Here is a 16,198-nt window from a genome sequence, read left to right as displayed (position 1 = left end):
TCTCTCTCTCTCTCTCAGCCCATTCTCTGGTCCTCCACATCAATATCTCTCAGGCTCTGCCACTATGATCCCTCTCCCCAGAGTGAGAAAGTAGAAGATAGATGTGTGTAGCTTATTTGTGTGTGTGTGTGTGTGTGTGCGTGCGTGCGTGCGTGCCTGCGTGCGTGCGTGCGTGCGCGCGCAGGGGCATGCACGTGTGTGTATGTGGTGGAGAGGGATAGACCAAGAGAGTAGAAGCAGGAGCCAGCGATGGGAAGAGTAAGGGAGAAATGGAGAGAGCACTGGGACTCCCTATGCACCAGCTCTCTGCACTTAATGGAGAGAAGCCATGAAACCGAACACCCAGAGATGTGTGTGTGTGTGTGTGCGTGCTGCTTTTCTCTGAGGGGGGAATGTGTAGGTCTGTGCATGCGTGTACGGCTTCTGTGTGTGTGTGTGTGTGTTTCTGCGACTGCAGAGACGGCAGCAAGGAAATGCATCATAGTGCAGCAAGCAGTAGGGTCCTCATTCTCCGTTTGCCCTGCTTCAAACATTCACACACTTAATACATGGGCTTATGCAGGTACATGAGCATTGTGAACCCACACCTTCGCACACACACACACATTTCGTGTCCCCAAACTCATACGCTGACACAGACAGGTTTCTGTAAATATGGCTTCTGCTGATGTTGGAAATGGTGTACGTGGGTCTCAAGTTGCATGGCTACCCACATACACTGCAGATATGTTTACTCCATACACAAACACAGGCACACACAGAACACACAGAAATTAAAATTTTTATACAGTATATGATTTTCTGTAACTCTGTACGTATTTAGAATTATGTGTATGTTTGTGGCTATGGCGTGTGTGTGTGTGTGTGTGCGTGTGCGCGTGCGTGTGTGCGCGCACGCGTGTTTATATCTGTGTGTGAGAGACTTAAAAAAAACTAACATGTATTTTGGCCTGGCACCCAACAAGCGTTCTGTTCAGATGGCACTTAACAGCTGCTAATAGTGGATAATGCTGAGCACAGCCATTAATAAATGCCCTCACTGTATCTACATCTGAGAAGAGAGAGAGAGAGAGAGAGAGAGAGAGGGAGGGAGGGAGGGAGGGAGGGAGAGAGAGAGAGAGAGAGAGAGAGAGAAACCTGCTACATTCCAGCCTTCAAAGCCACTTCCAGCCTTTTGTAGCCACTTCGCATGAAGCTACTGTGACAGACGAGGAACAAGAGGGTGTGGAGACGCCTGACTTTCTCCCTCCTGTCTTTAGAGACCACACCTCTGCTCCTGTTTGACACACACACACACACACACACGTATGCACGTACGTACACAGACATGGAGTGTGGAACAAGAATGGCGGCCAGTAAAAATAGCATTGGAGAGGAAACACCCCAGTTTGCGTAGGTGTGTGTGTGGGCGTGGGTTTTTTCTTTTTCTTTCGGTGAACCACATCTTGCTTCACTTAGGTGTGTACGTCTGCACCTGTTCACCTTACATGATCAGTTCCCACGCGTTTAGTGTCCTTACCTTGTTAAGTGTGAGTGTGTGTGTGTGTTCATGCTTCTTATCTCCTCATGGTCAAATATGCTCAAAGACGGCAGACACATTACACAATCTTACAGTCTTAGCTGTCTAGAGTTCTCAATAACTCCAAATGAGGATGTGATAACAGTGAAAAAAAACTCCTTGGATTTCTTACTAGTGTCTATGGCCTCTTGGTTGCTAAATTTGTACACATCTGGGTTTCCTTCCAATGCAGTTGTCTATTGTTTTGGCAGTTTTTTTGTCCACATTTTGCAGCATTTTTTGTACTACACTATATGGCACTTTGCCTTCCTGGGCCGTGTGTGTGAGATGCTGTTGGGAGCTTTAGCCTTAGTAAAGCCTTGTCATTTAGGTACAAGCCTAAGTTTCATGTTGGGGGAATAATGTTGGCAGGCTTTTCCAGATCATATCTATATTAAGGTTATCTACAGTATATTGGTTTTTGAATAGCTCTGACTTTGTTTTTGAAATTTTTTTAAACCCTGTCTTTCTGTCCATCCCCCCCTCTCTTCTCTTTCTCTTTCTCTTTCTCACACATGCAAACACACACCTACTAATAATGTAATTGAGTATGTCCTGTCTGGTGTGTCCCCCCTCAGGTGCAGCTTCAGGTGCACCCTAACCTGTCGGCCAAGGAGGATGCCCTGCAGCACATCGAGGAGCTCATCCTGCAGCTTCTCAACATGCTGTGTGTGGCTCAGCCTCGCTCCGTGGCAGATGTGGAGGTCAGTCTCTTCTTCTCCTCTCTCTCTGTCTCACACACACACACACACACACACACACACACACACACACACACACACACACACGGTATACCGCTGAATCCACCTGAATCCATGTCATAAGATGGTCCCTCACATAACACATCACGACATTACACGCCCACTACAGTGCCCACGTAGCCGCAACGTTCTAGAATGTATTACACAGAGGCATTGAGAGCGCAGTGGGAACTGAGCCTTTTCGTGATGGGGCTTTCACTTGTCCACTGGGCTAATGGGCTTTGATCCTGCTCTGTCCACCCCAGTTTCTCTGCTACTTCTTGCATCATGCTGACTCAGCCACGCCACTGCCTCTGATCTCAGAACTGCTGCTTCACATCACTGTTTCGATAAGACGATTCAGTGTTTCCCATACATTGACTTATTTGTGGCGGCCCACCACAATATCAACATTGACCACCACACAATGATTTTCCAGGTTGTACTAAGTTGTGCTTAAATCTGGTTAGCATCATAACCACGCTGCACTAATTTGTTAAAAGCTGTTGCATTCAAGTTAAGTCTGCAAACCAACCACCACAAATGGAATTCAATTCTCTGGGAAACACTGTGATGCATACCCTTCTCGTCTCTGTGTGTGCAGTAACTCAATCTGTTACTTCTGTAAATCCCAAGTAGCAGTGAACGAGAACATGTATGTACATGCTTCTCTGTGTCACTGTGTCTCATTTTACATTGAAATAGGTACACATATGTATCATCTTAGCTAACTCTGGGGAGACGGAAAATAAGCTATTTTCCCCAAAATGTTGGCGTGTTCCTTAACGTATCTTTATCTTACATCTTATTCTCCCAGTTCTTGGTGTTCTGATGGAGAGAATAGTCCACTCACAAATACAGGAATACTTTGTCGACTCTCATGGTTAATGGTAGAGAATAGGCTGGATTTCAATACAACTAAATTTTTCAGAAACACTGTCTTTTCTTCTCAACCTGTTTCTTATATAACCAAATTGTTAGATGTGATCAGGTTTGTTCTCATTTGACTAGGTCAGCTGATGATGGCCAACTGATTTTACCACGCCCAAAATCAAATGCTTTAAAGAGAGCAGTTATTTATCGTGCCATCAATCACTGGAATAATTGCCCACTGAATATACGTAAAATGAATAGCAAAGTATCTTTTAAGTACCATACATATGAATGTAATAATGAATCTTCTTTACCACTACTAATGTTCTTAAAGCATTATGTTAAAGTGTGTGTGTGTGTGTGTGTGTGTGTGTGTGTGTGTGTGTGTGTGTGTGTGTGTGTGTGTGTGTGTGTGTGTGTGTGTGTGTGTGTGTGTGTGTGTGTGTGTGTGTGTGTGTGTGTGTGTGTGTGTGTGTGTGTGTGTAGGAGCGCATTCAGAAGACCTTCCCATACCCCATTGATAAGTGGGCGATGGCCGACGCTCAGGCAGCGATTGAGAAACGTAAGAGGAGAATTCCTCTGCTGCTCCCAGTGGACAAAATTCACCCTCTACTGAAGGTGTGTGGGTGGGGGGACATGCTTTGTTTGTTGTGCAGGAATATACCCTATATGATCACATCTTGTGTGTGCCTGTTTACATAGAACTTTGTTACTTATGTCTACGCTAGTATCTTGGTAAGTAAGTAGTAATAATGTGTGTCTGTACAGAGTTGCTTTAGAGTGAGTAGGGAGAGAATTTTTTATTTTTTTTTACTTTGTGTGTGTGTGCGTTTGTACCTACTTGAGTGTATTCAAATCTACATTCTCTCCTCAGGAGGTTCTGGGCTATAAGATCGACTACCAAGTGTCCCTGTACATCGTGGCTGTTCTGGAGTACATCTCAGCAGACATCCTCAAGCTTGCCGGCAACTACGTTGGCAATATCCGCCACTATGAGATCAGTCAGCAGGACATCAAAGTATCCATGTGTGCGGATAAGGTAGGTGTCAGCCTGATTGTGTCAGTCAATGTGTATACACATGTATGATCGTATGTAAACTGTTGTTTTGTTTGTTTGCTTGTTAATGCTCATGTGTTCAAGTTTGTTTTGCTTTATTTAAAAATGTGTATGTGTGAGCTGTTTGGTGTAGGTCTAGCATGTACTATTTGTGTAGTATTGTTTCCAAATTGTTCATTGAAGTGTCGTTGTCAGATGAGTGTGTAGATGTTCATGAAAGTTTGTATTTTGGTCATATCCAAATTTTTTTTTTTGTTATATTTAGACTTCCTCTTACACCTTTACTGAGTTTCCTATACAGTAATTTCCTGTGTATCAACCACATCATGTATAAATCACACGGCTGTGTTTTATGCATGCCCCCCCATCCCCCCCCACCCCCCCTATGGGATCATCTAATCAGATTATTGATCTCTTCAGGTGCTGATGGACATGTTTGACCAGGATGAGGGCCTTGGTCTGGCCTACTTGTGTCCAGAGGAGCCTTCGTCGTCTGGGGAGCTCACATACGACGACCTGGTACGGCTGGAGATCGCAGAGGAGCGGCAGTACCTTCGCGAGCTCGACCTTATCATCAAAGTGTTCCGGCAGGCCTTCACCAACACCAAGCTCTTCAGTGCTCAGGTAAAACCCTGTGGAGGCTGGGACTTTACATACATCTACACAGGGCACTAACGGAGACTGCATTAAGATGGACATCAGATCTCATTGGGTTTGGCTTCATTAGGCTTCATAGAGGATGGTTAGAAACTGCTTTGTTTGTTTGTGCATGTTTAAGTGTGCTTGCTCCCCCTCGACCGTGTGTGTGTGTGTGTGTGTGTGTGTGTGTGTGTGTGTGTGTGTGTGTGTGTGTGTGTGTGTGTGTGTGTGTGTGTGTGTGTGTGTGTGTGTGTGTGTTTTAGTAAAAGAGGGAAAGACGGACAGATTGAGAAGGAGAGAGAGGCAGACAGACAGACAGAGACCCGTTTTTGTTGTGTTTGTCCATGGGTATATGTGTGTGTGTCTGTGTGTATGTATGTGTGGTTTTGCATACTTGAGGTTTGCTGTTGGCTGGTGTAATTTTGGCAAGGTGGGTAAGTCCTCGGCCATTCCAGAACACAAGACTCATAATTAAGCTGCAAATAGACAGAGAGAGCTGCAGCCGCCACCGGGAACAATTCTGATTGGACCGCGGAAAGAAAGCGTCTGGAGGATTCAAAAACCAACGCCAAACAAGAGGAACAGAATGTCTTTGGATCTAGCAATGTTACATCACATTCAAGTTATCCATAGCTGACCCATTGTGGTCTTTATATCAAAGATGACATCTATTCACTTTAGTTTGTGGTCTGCATTCGCTGTTGTGAAATTTTGAGGGCATATGTGAAATAGGATCAACGTGAAAATGGATATTGTTGGGCACACGGACTCAGAACATGTATTCCTCTTGACTCTTCACTGGAGCGTGCTGATATCAGAATGCACCTTTTCTGTGTTCTGATGTTCTAGCATTTGCTTATTTTTTAGGCTTCTTTTGCAGAACCAGGCATTGGTTGTGTGTAGTGAATGATAGGAAGTCTGTGTCGAGGCGTGACTCTGCCCCTTTTCTTCGAATTGCATTTTATTGGAACTCACAACTGTAATTTCTCAGTTTCTCTTCCTTTTTTGTTTGTGAAAGCATGCATGCATGCATTTGTCATCGTTCTGACAGCCCAGCTCAGGTATGTGTGGTTAACGAGAGCCGTTTCATTTCCAGTAGCCAGGCTCCTTTCCAGTAAGTAAAAAATTAGGCCAGTTACTATGACCCGTGTTAGTTGGACTGCCAAGCCAGTCACTAGATGGGGTGTTAATGAGAACACAGCCTTGTTCTCACACCTACAGTGCAACCGGTAGTTTTCAGACCCTTTAAAGTTTTCCGCATTTTGTTATGTTTCAGACTCATCTTAAAGCTGCAGTTGGCAAGATTTTTTTGATCATATTCACTGAAACCGACACTATGCTCCGACAGAACAACATAAATCAGCCGGTTTTAGAAAAAAAACCACACTTCTACCTCCACCTAGAGCCTGTTATTTGTTTTGCAAAAATCCACAGCTCCCGGTTCTTCTGGTCCAATCAGAGCAGGGCTGTGTGAGATCTGACGGTCAATCAGTCTGGTGCAGTCTGGTGCGCACTGATTACCACAAACTCGATGAGAGGGTGCTCGGTGGTAGTGGGAGAGGGGCATTAGAGTTGTAAACATTCAAATAAAAAAAAAACCCCTCAATCTGTCAAACTTGCCAACTGCAGCTTTAAAATGGATTCAATTATTTTTTTCTCACCAATCTACACACAATACTCCAACACTCCACAAAAAAAACAGGTATTTGGAGTGTTTTGTAAATTTATAAAAAATAAAAGACTGAAACCAGGTAACCAAGGACCCAATGGTCACTATGAATGAGATCCAGAGTTACTTTGAGAAGAGAGAAACGTAAAAAAGCGTAACATCAGTGCAACTCGGTGCCTACTTTCTTCCACACACACTGTTGGGAATTGTGGCCAAATAGTTCAGATCAGATCTTGTTTCATCAGATCAAATGATTTTACTTCTCATGGTCTGAGAGTCGTTCAGGTGCTCTTTGGCAAACTCCTGGCAAAAAATGGCCGCCATCTGTCCACTCTACCATAAAGGCCTGATATAGTGCCTGAGGCCTGGTACAGTGCTGCACTGATGTTTGTACTGCACTGATGATCCTCCAGAAGTAGGATGCACCAGAGCTCTATTGCAAGTGTCATAACAAAGGGTCCGAATACTTGGTATATGGTATATTTCAGTCTTTTATTTTTATAAATTTACAAAACACTCCAAACACCTGCTTTTTTTGTTGTGAAACTTGAAAGGGTCAACTTTCTGGTTGCACTGTAAGTTGTGAGTGATTATATTGAGTTTCAACTCGCATGTAATTAAAATGGCGAAGATTCCTTCTCTGACCGTCATGTTGGCCATTACCACGGCCATCACCGTGATTCTGAACAGAAGCTGGAAGTAACATAAGTATTCCGTTGCACCTTGTTAAGTTTCACAAGCCTGGAAGTAGGGCTCCGCCAGCTCAGATTTCAGTGGTTGATGAACGTCAGCAAACTCTCATAAAATTGCTTTTTTTTTTTTCGAGAAGGTCCTTCTAAATGCCATGAAAAGAAAGGCCAGGGAGCATTCTTTTTTAAACCACAAAGTCATCTTTGGAGGGCTAAATAATCTCTCTTAGGTCCCCACATGCACACAATAATGGCAACATTGGTGCCAAATTGACACCAAGCCCAGGCTAACTCTCCACAATGGGTAAAAAAAAAATCAGCTTCTTAGCCATGTCCTCTCCCTCTCTCTTGCACAAGTGCTGATGCCTAATGATCTGGCCAGATTGAGCCAAATCAGCCAAGTAACTACTCTCTCCCTGCTATCTGAGTAAGCTTGTCCAGTGTTAAGGACAGTGAGTGGTAGCAGCATTATAATGTGAACGATTGGAGGACATGGCATTTTATTATGAATTATTATGAATCTCATGAATCTTTATTAATAATAAATAATAATAAGTTTATTTTGTATAGCGCCTTTCTCAAACCCAAGGTCGCTTTACATAGTAGGAAGACAGGGAAACACAATAACAAACCAACAAAACAATACAACAAAGACAAGTTATCTGTATGGAGCTATGTGTTGGGTGTGGAATTAGGGGTTATTAGGAATTCTTCTCCGTGGAATTTAACTGTATGCTCTCTGTGGCACACTGTGTTATAGGATGTGGAGGTGGTCTTCAGCAACATCTTGGATATCCACGAGCTGACGGTCAAGCTGCTGGGGCTGATCGAGGATGCTGTGGAGATGACGGCGGACGGCAGTCCACACCCACTGGTCGGCAGCTGCTTTGAGGACCTAGCTGAGGTACGTGAACAATACCACCCTCCGCCTGACTGTCTGATGGCGTTGGTCTGATGATCTTACTGGTGAACTTACTGAAACCCTAATATTGTATACAGATTCCAGAAAAATGCATCCTCATTGTCATCTAATAGCACTGTTGAAACACATTCAAAATGCCATACATGCTACATCTCTATTGTGCCACCCTCATGCCACCCTGAACGGCAATGCAGTGACATCCCATTATCAAACTATTGCCAAACTAATACCACTCTGATGCCAACCTAATGGTGCCCTTGCAGCACATGCCCAGCTGAGGGTACTCCAGCATGGGTCCTATGGGCCAGTGTGGCCGCTCAGTCTTGGCTAAATCCTACCCCAAGGCCAATGTATTAGCGGAGTAATAGTATTCTAATTATGCCCTAATTGCACAGTAATCGGGTACCCTAATGCCTTCTTAATTGTGTTTCAATGATGGGCCTGTTGCAGGATCAGTTGCTGCTGGCTGTGTAGGTTCAGAGTGTGCCATGTCCTGCAATTCTATGTTTCCATTAATGCTAAGCAGGCATTGCAATTTTGACCAGATTTTAGCCTTGAATCGGTCAGATCCAACAAAATCTTGAATCAGGCAAAATTCCTGTCTATTTTGTTATGTAACAATCAAGGTTCTGGCTCCTATCCTATTGTATTTGTGGCATGTCAGATTTTTTTGTCTCCTGTCTTAAAATGTGAGTTGTCAAACACAGTGTGACTACAACATTTGTATCCGGTTAAAACGTGTAGTGTGAGTTAACGTGTCATGTGTGGAAAAAACACACACACACAACGCACACACACACACACAGGGAACAGCTGATTGCTGGCTTTCTACCTGCTTCAGGTCTTAAGCAAATCCGTACAAGTCTGTATTAGGTTGGCGACTGAGACTTTAGGTTCAGAAAACAGTTTCTGCTCCTTATCACTCCTTTGCCCTTCTGCACAACCTTAACCCAAATGCCCTGCCCATTGTGCCGTGTATCCCTTTCCTATCAACCAAAGACCATGCCAGCTCTGGTGACCATTTCTTAGTACCTTTTAGGACAACAGCAATCTGCAGTGCATTGCTTGCCTTTGTGTCGTAGCTGATTGATGGCAGAGCACATCCCCATGTAAACTCTCAGTTTCACTTTTAGCTAACTCTCTCTCTCTCTCGCCCTCTCAGTGCAGAGCTCTCCATCCACCCGTGAATTGACAGTGCACTCTAACTGTTGTGTGTATACTCCAGAGGCCTTGAAAAGGAAAGAGAAAGTTAAACACTGTACTGGGCTAAAAGCAGAACTGTTTGTGCTTGGAGCACAGAAACTCCTTGACCGCTGTAGAGCCCTCTTGACCGCGGTTGTGCTTGCCCCGCCCCTAACCTCTCTCTACCCTCTCATTGGCTGCAGGAGCAGGCCTTTGACCCCTACGAGACGCTTTCGCAGGACATCCTCTCCCGAGAGTTCCAGGAACACTTGAACGGCCTTATGGCCCGCCCCACGGTTGCCCTGCACTTCCAGGTACAGAGAATGGGGACTCCCAGTGGTCCAATCTGCCTGCATGAGGCTTTGTTTTCATTCACTTGCTTTCACTCGCTTTTGCTGTCCTTGTACGTTATTAGTCGATGTGTGTGTGTGTTTGTGTGTGTTTGTGTGTGTGTGTGTGTGTGTGTGTGTGTGTGTGTGTGTGTGTTTGTGTATACAACTTTGGTTTTCGTCCATGAAAGTCTTATTGTGTGTGTTTTGTCTTATTGTGTGTATTGTGGTTGTCCTAGAGTGACCTTTGATGACATGTTGGAAGGTAGAGCCACAACATTTTCACATGTGACGCTTGCATGCCTACAGATTGATATGCAGAGAAGAAGCTTTCACAATTACCACAAGCTGTTAAAAAAACACTAGCTTGATTTGAGGACAAAATGTTTGTTCGTTGTGTGTGTGTGTGTGTGTGTGCGTGTATCCGAGAGTCCGAAATAGAGTAAGAAAGAGATAGAGTGTGTGTGTGTGTGTGTGAGAGAGAAGCAGTTGTGTGACTTATTCACAGGTTTAAATATAAAATGGGAGGTGTGTGGCAACTTGAAAGTGAGCCAGAAGTGTAAAGGAGTGTGTAGAGGCTAATTTGATCCCGACAGTCTCTCCCTCTCTAAAGGCTTTTTGAGGGTATATGTCTGTCTGTCCTATACCATTAGTACTTAAGTTGTACATAACCAGTGTGTATTCATGTGCGTGTGTCCCTATGTTTTGTGACATTGAATATGTCTAAAATGTGCCTCTGTCAGTTTGCCAAGAATGTGTGTGCGTGCGTGCGTGTGTGTGTGTGGAAACTCATTTCATGATGAGAAGTGAGCTGTAAATTATTAAGACTGCTCCAGAGTGCAACCAGTTTAAGCACACAGCCAGGCATGGGACACTCTGTTCCTAAGAAGTGTGTGTGTGTGTGTGTGTGTGTGTGTGTTTTTGTTATGGTTGAGTGTATTGGCGTGTGTGTGCTGTGTTGGATGGTGGTTGTACCAGTAGCATGTATTTTTAAGTTCAGTGTTTCCCATACATTGACTTATTTGTGGCGGCCCACTACAATATCAACACTGACCACCACACAATGATTTAAATTTGATGTAATTCTTTCAATGTAGAGCTATGTGCACCTTTGCACAGCCTCTCCTTGTCTCTCAACAAACCTACATGCACGTTTAAAGAAAACATTAACAATCTTGCAATTGTTGGCATGAAAGTCGACTGGCTAAATTGTGCTTAAATCTGCATCGTAACCACGCTGGGCTAATTTGTAAAAAACGGTTGCATTCAAGGTAATTCTGCAAACCTACCACCACAAATAGAATTCAATTCTGTGGGAAACACTGAAGTTTGTCTTTTATCAGTATTGTGCTGTGTCTGTGTCTGTGTGTGTGTGTGCGTGTGCGTGCGTGGGGGGGGGGGGGGTCAGTATGGTTAAAATAGGTTATGGCACGATTTCCAACAGAAGTTACATCTGACACATAGTTTAGGTGAATACACATGCAAGTTTGTTGAGCAGTGTAACGTCTAATCCAACCAGCTACACAGCCTCCACCGCTGAATTATTCGCGAGCTCAGTGTTTATACTTAGGTGCATTTTTATCTAAAATCCTTTCAAAATAAAAGTCTCTTCACACTTTACGCATTGCATGCCTTTCAAACTGACAGTCATTAAAATTGTTTTAATAATCAGTGGTGCTCAGAAGAAAATGTGTTTAAAGTTTAAAAGATGCTGTTCGATAGAAGGGGTGTCACAATTCTCCAAATCCTCGATTCGATTTAATTTTCGATTTTAAAGTCACGATTCTATTCGCTTTTTGACCTTTTTTTAAATTATATTGCTATTAATGCATTTCTTATGTTTGCTTTTCTTGCCTAATTTTCAGTTCTGTTTTGTTGGGCCTTTATTTTGAAATAACACCGAATGATCATTTCATTGTTATAGCACACTCCAGAGAGACACAAGGTTAGTGTTCACAGAATATTACACTGTTAGTGTGCGTTTTATGCCTTAACGTAATTTTGGACTAAAAGTTAGTGTTAACTGACGTGAATGAAATCACCCGTGTGGAAATATATTGAGGTTCATTCAGAGTAGCAGGAGGAGGTTCGAGTTCGGTTGATGTGTATTTTAAGTGGCTGCAGCTTCAAGTTTGAGGTGATAATGTTGACACTGCGCACTTCAGCACGTGTTAATGCTGGACGTTACATTGGGGGTGTGGCTGCATCGTTCTACCTTTGATTTCGAAGTTCGAGATTGTGATGTCATTTCGACCGATAATCGATTTAAAACCGAAACGCAACACCCCTATTAAATAGTATTTGTATTTATTGTACATTGTATTTAAACACGCTACATTTGGCCAGGCATACCCCAATCCTCCACCACCCCCACCCTTACTCCTGTAGTTACCGTTATTGTAGATTCTGGACATCACCCTAGCCCCACTCCAAACCTTGACAGGGAGTACTGAATTAGAATGTCTTGCATACATCCTATTCATATCCGTGTGTGCGTGTGTGCGTGTCCACTGTTTAATGTAAATTATAAAGAGATGGGTACAACTGTAAAACTGTGTTCATGATCAGTATTTTGAGATTTATTGTCCTGCAGTTACCCTCTATGTGTGTGTGCATGCGCGCTCATTCTTCCCAGGTCCCTCTCCTTCTCTCAAACATTCTTTGTCCTCTCATGCATTCTATCACTGTATGAGAACCATGTGGGTATTGATTTAGTGTGTGTTGTCACTATTGATTGTGTGTGTGTGTGTGTGTGTGTGTGTGTGTGTGTGTGTGTGTGTGTGTGTGTGTGTGTGTGTGTGTGTGTGTGTGTGTGTGTGTGTGTGTGTGTGTGTGTGTGTGTGTGTGTGTGTGTGTGTGTGTGTGTGTGTGTGTGTGTGTGTGTGTGTGTGTGTGTGTGTGTGTGTGTGTGTGTGTGTGTGTGTGTGTGTGAGGGAGGGAGGGAGGGAGGACTGGGCGGGTTTTATAAGATACTATGACCTCCCATCTCGGGTTACCCATCAGCTTGCCACAGCCAGACGGACATACACACACACACACACACACATCTGTCCGCTGCCTCAATCATCCTTTCCCATGCCCAGAAAAACACACCAACTGAACCCCATCATAATAGATGTATTTAGCATGTAATGTTTAAAATGTCTAATTTTCTGTCTCTTGTGTATGTGTATCTTTGTGCTGCAGTCCATAGCGGAAGGTTTTAAAGAGGCGGTTCAGTATGTACTACCACAGCTGATGATGGTGCCAGTCTACCACTGCTTACACTACTTTGAATTGCTGCAGGTAAGTGTATACACATACAGTCTCACAACCACATTGACACTGTAAATAAATGAAGGCTTATGTGTGGAAGCTTTCTATCTTTCTCAGTCTGTCAGTATTTCTGACTCTCTCTCTCTCTCTCTCGACATCTCCATCCATCATTGACTTTCACTCAACACAGTAACCCACTAAACCCACAGCACCTCTTCACTTCTATTAAAGTGCCACCTGGTGGCTGGACTCTCACCAAATATGACCGCCGCTAGCATAGCTAGCATAGGAAGTTTGTGCCAATATACTGTATATAAACTGACTTTAACAGCATCATCAACTTCCTGAATTTGTTGTCAATGATTCCCGGGACCCCAAAACACCAGGGCACATGAAACTTGTTGGGCATGTATTTTTTGCAACTGGAAATATGTCATGGATTAAGGCTCCATCAGACGATTACCCTGTTTGTCGATTGAACTGTGAATTGAAACCACTAATGTGACTGTAAATTATAATTTATGTAATAATATGTAATTGAACTTAACATGAATAGCAATGGCACCTGTTCTTGTGAAGCAAAAGCATCTTGTGCACTTGAACTCGCCATATCGATTGATGTCGATCGCCTGGTCGAGCCTTAATCCATGACGTGTTTCAGTTTGGAAAAAATACACCAACAAGCGTAGAAAGTTTCAAAGCGAGAGCGAGCAGAAGACAGAGCCGGTGAGCAGCCGATGCGGACATCATTTCTGTACTCTCAATCATAAATGTTACAGTCATGATAACAGTTTTATTCACCACAAGATTATTTTTCACCCCTCAGTTTCTGTATTTACGCTCTCGATTTCTGAATCTGCGCTCGTTTGCATTTCATTTATGTTCACGTGACATAATGCCATGTTGGTGTGTTGTTGTAGCAACTTCAGGAGCGCAGCCAGGACAATGATGACCGAGAGTGCCTGAAGCAGGCCATTACCGCACTACTGAACCTGCAGTCCAGCATTGAGCGCATCTTCAATAAACACCAACCCCGCCGCAAACCAGGGTATGCGCACACACACACACACACACACACACACACACACATATACACACTGCACCTGATCGAGAAAAATGAATGATGATCTCTCCTTTTTTTGTGTTTGAATTACATGCATTTTTTTCAATTTCAATTAACTTTCACTTTAATTGTACTTATAGAGCGGCAAAACATTACACATGTCTCATGGCGCTTTACAGAGTGTTAGACAATCAGAGAAAAGAAAAGAGATTTGAGATGTTACTGTATATTTGTGTGTGTGTGTGTTTGTGTGTTTTGTAAATGTTAAAATGTACAAGCACGCTGTTAAAGTTAGTCTATATACAGTATATGGGCACAAAATAAAATACGCTACTTTAATATGTGTGTGTCTGTGTGTCTGTGTCTGTGTCTGTGTGTGTGTGTCTGTGTGTGTGTCTGTGTCTGTGTGTGTGTCTGTGTGTGTGTGTGTGTGTCCGTGTGTGTCCGTGTCCGTGTCTCCTCCTCTCTCCAACCCTCAGGGAGCCCATGTACCGTCTCTACAGCCGTCCAGCGCGCAGCAAGCAGACGGCCACGCGGCGCATGAGCGAGATCCAGAAGAGCATCGACGGCTGGGAGGGCAAGGACATTGGCCAGTGCTGCAGCCGCTTCCTGCACGAGGGCCCGCTGCTGCGCTCCGGCGCCAAGCACGAGCGCCACAACTTCCTGTTCGACGGCCTCCTCGTCAGCTGCAAGGCGGCCAACCAGACCTCGCGGCTGCCCGGCGCCAGCAGCAACGCCGAGTACCGCCTCAAGGAGAAGTTCGTGCTGCGGCGAGCGCGCGTGCTGGACCGCGACGACGGCGGCGGCGGTGGTGGCGGCGAGCTGCGCCACTCCTTTGAGCTGGTGGGCAGCGGGGCCCGGGAGGAGCCGGCGGGCGGCGGCGGGGGCGGGGGGGCGGTGTTCTGCGCGCGCTCGGCGGAGGAGAAGGCCACGTGGATGGCGGCGCTGGTGACGCTGCAGTGCCGCAGCACGCTGGAGCGGCTGCTGGACGCCGAGCTGCGCCGGGAGGAGCGAGCCCAGCCCCTGCGCCTGCCGCCGCCGCACCTCTACCGATTCGCCGTGGCCGACTCCGAGGAGAACGTGGTGTTCGAGGAGCGGGCGCAGAGCGCCACCGGCATCCCGCTTATCAAGGCCGCCACACTGCCCAAGCTCATCGAGCGCCTCACGTACCACATGTACGCAGGTGGGTAACGGAACACACAGAGACACACACACTCACACACACACACTCACACATGCACACACTAACATCTTTCACTTTTACAGTTGCAACTGCAAGGGCAGCCGTGGCCTACTGGTTAGCACTTCGGACTTTTAACTGGAGGGTTGCCGGTTCGAACCTCGACCAGTAGGCGCGGCTGAAGTGCCCTTGAGCAAGCCACCTAACCCCTCACTGCTCACTGAGCGCCGCTGTTGATGCAGGCAGCTAACTGCGCCGGGATTAGTGTGTGCTTCACCTCACTGTGTGTTCACTGTGTGCTGAGTGTGTTTCACTAATTCACCAAATTTCCCTCACGGGATCAAAAGTATATATACGTATATACTATACTTATACTTATACTTATACTGCAAGTGGGTGTCTACGTGTTTGCTCAAATATACAGTACAGAAAGTGATTTTATCTAAGTCATCATTCAGATACCATCGCATGCATTGTGCAAGAATAATGTTGATCTGTTCACAGATACTGCATACACACTTAATTGTTCTAAAGAGATATTCACAGGTCTATTCATGCTTCATTGCAAAACAGAAGATGGCTAAATCACAATATAATGTCATACCCTAATCCATGTCCAAAAGACAACGTGCAGATCATGTCGCATACAGAACATATAGATGTTTATGTCACAGCATATAACGTATCATGAAAATATGACAGATATTGGGTCTTTTACATGAGTTCTATTGCGTACACAAAGACAAAAAGGGAAGGCAAATTGAATGTGAAGGTCGTAGACGCCAGGTACATGCAAGGTGCTCTTGAGTTCAAAGGGACTATTGTAGAAACAACAAGGCTGCTTGGTTGACTTCAGGCACTTTCATCGAGACAAGGATGAAGTTATTAAAAGCCCTTTACTTAAGGTAGGGGCATAATACAAGTAGAAACGCTGACCAGTTTCAGCCCTCAGGGCCTTCCTCAGGGCGTGGTTTGTCGAGAATACCTGAATGAATGGGTATGTGGAGAAAAATGTGGTCATGACGTCTGACTATTGAGTGCA

General features: G+C 44.7%; 1 protein-coding gene across 1 annotated transcript in view; it reads left to right on the top strand.

The window, feature by feature from the left end:
- sos2 (son of sevenless homolog 2 (Drosophila)) overlaps nt 1-16,198 on the top strand; it is a 31,558-nt gene that overhangs the window by 5,644 nt on the left and 9,716 nt on the right. Inside the window, exons 2-10 of the mRNA XM_076300660.1 lie at nt 2,137-2,262; nt 3,658-3,789; nt 4,046-4,210; nt 4,649-4,852; nt 7,986-8,129; nt 9,533-9,643; nt 12,845-12,943; nt 13,834-13,961; nt 14,456-15,159. Of these exons, the coding sequence (XP_076156775.1) occupies nt 2,137-2,262; nt 3,658-3,789; nt 4,046-4,210; nt 4,649-4,852; nt 7,986-8,129; nt 9,533-9,643; nt 12,845-12,943; nt 13,834-13,961; nt 14,456-15,159 (1,813 nt within the window). The remainder of the gene's footprint in view (nt 1-2,136; nt 2,263-3,657; nt 3,790-4,045; nt 4,211-4,648; nt 4,853-7,985; nt 8,130-9,532; nt 9,644-12,844; nt 12,944-13,833; nt 13,962-14,455; nt 15,160-16,198) is intronic.

Source organism: Alosa pseudoharengus, unplaced genomic scaffold, assembly GCF_046254945.1.
Source record: "Alosa pseudoharengus isolate Yale_2024_CS ecotype anadromous, Long Island Sound unplaced genomic scaffold, YU_APseudo_1.1 YU_APseudo_1.1_scf_22, whole genome shotgun sequence".
NCBI lineage: Eukaryota > Metazoa > Chordata > Actinopteri > Clupeiformes > Clupeidae > Alosa > Alosa pseudoharengus.
The sequence above is the reverse complement of the archived record's forward strand: the minus strand, read 5'-3'. Positions and strand labels throughout refer to the sequence as shown.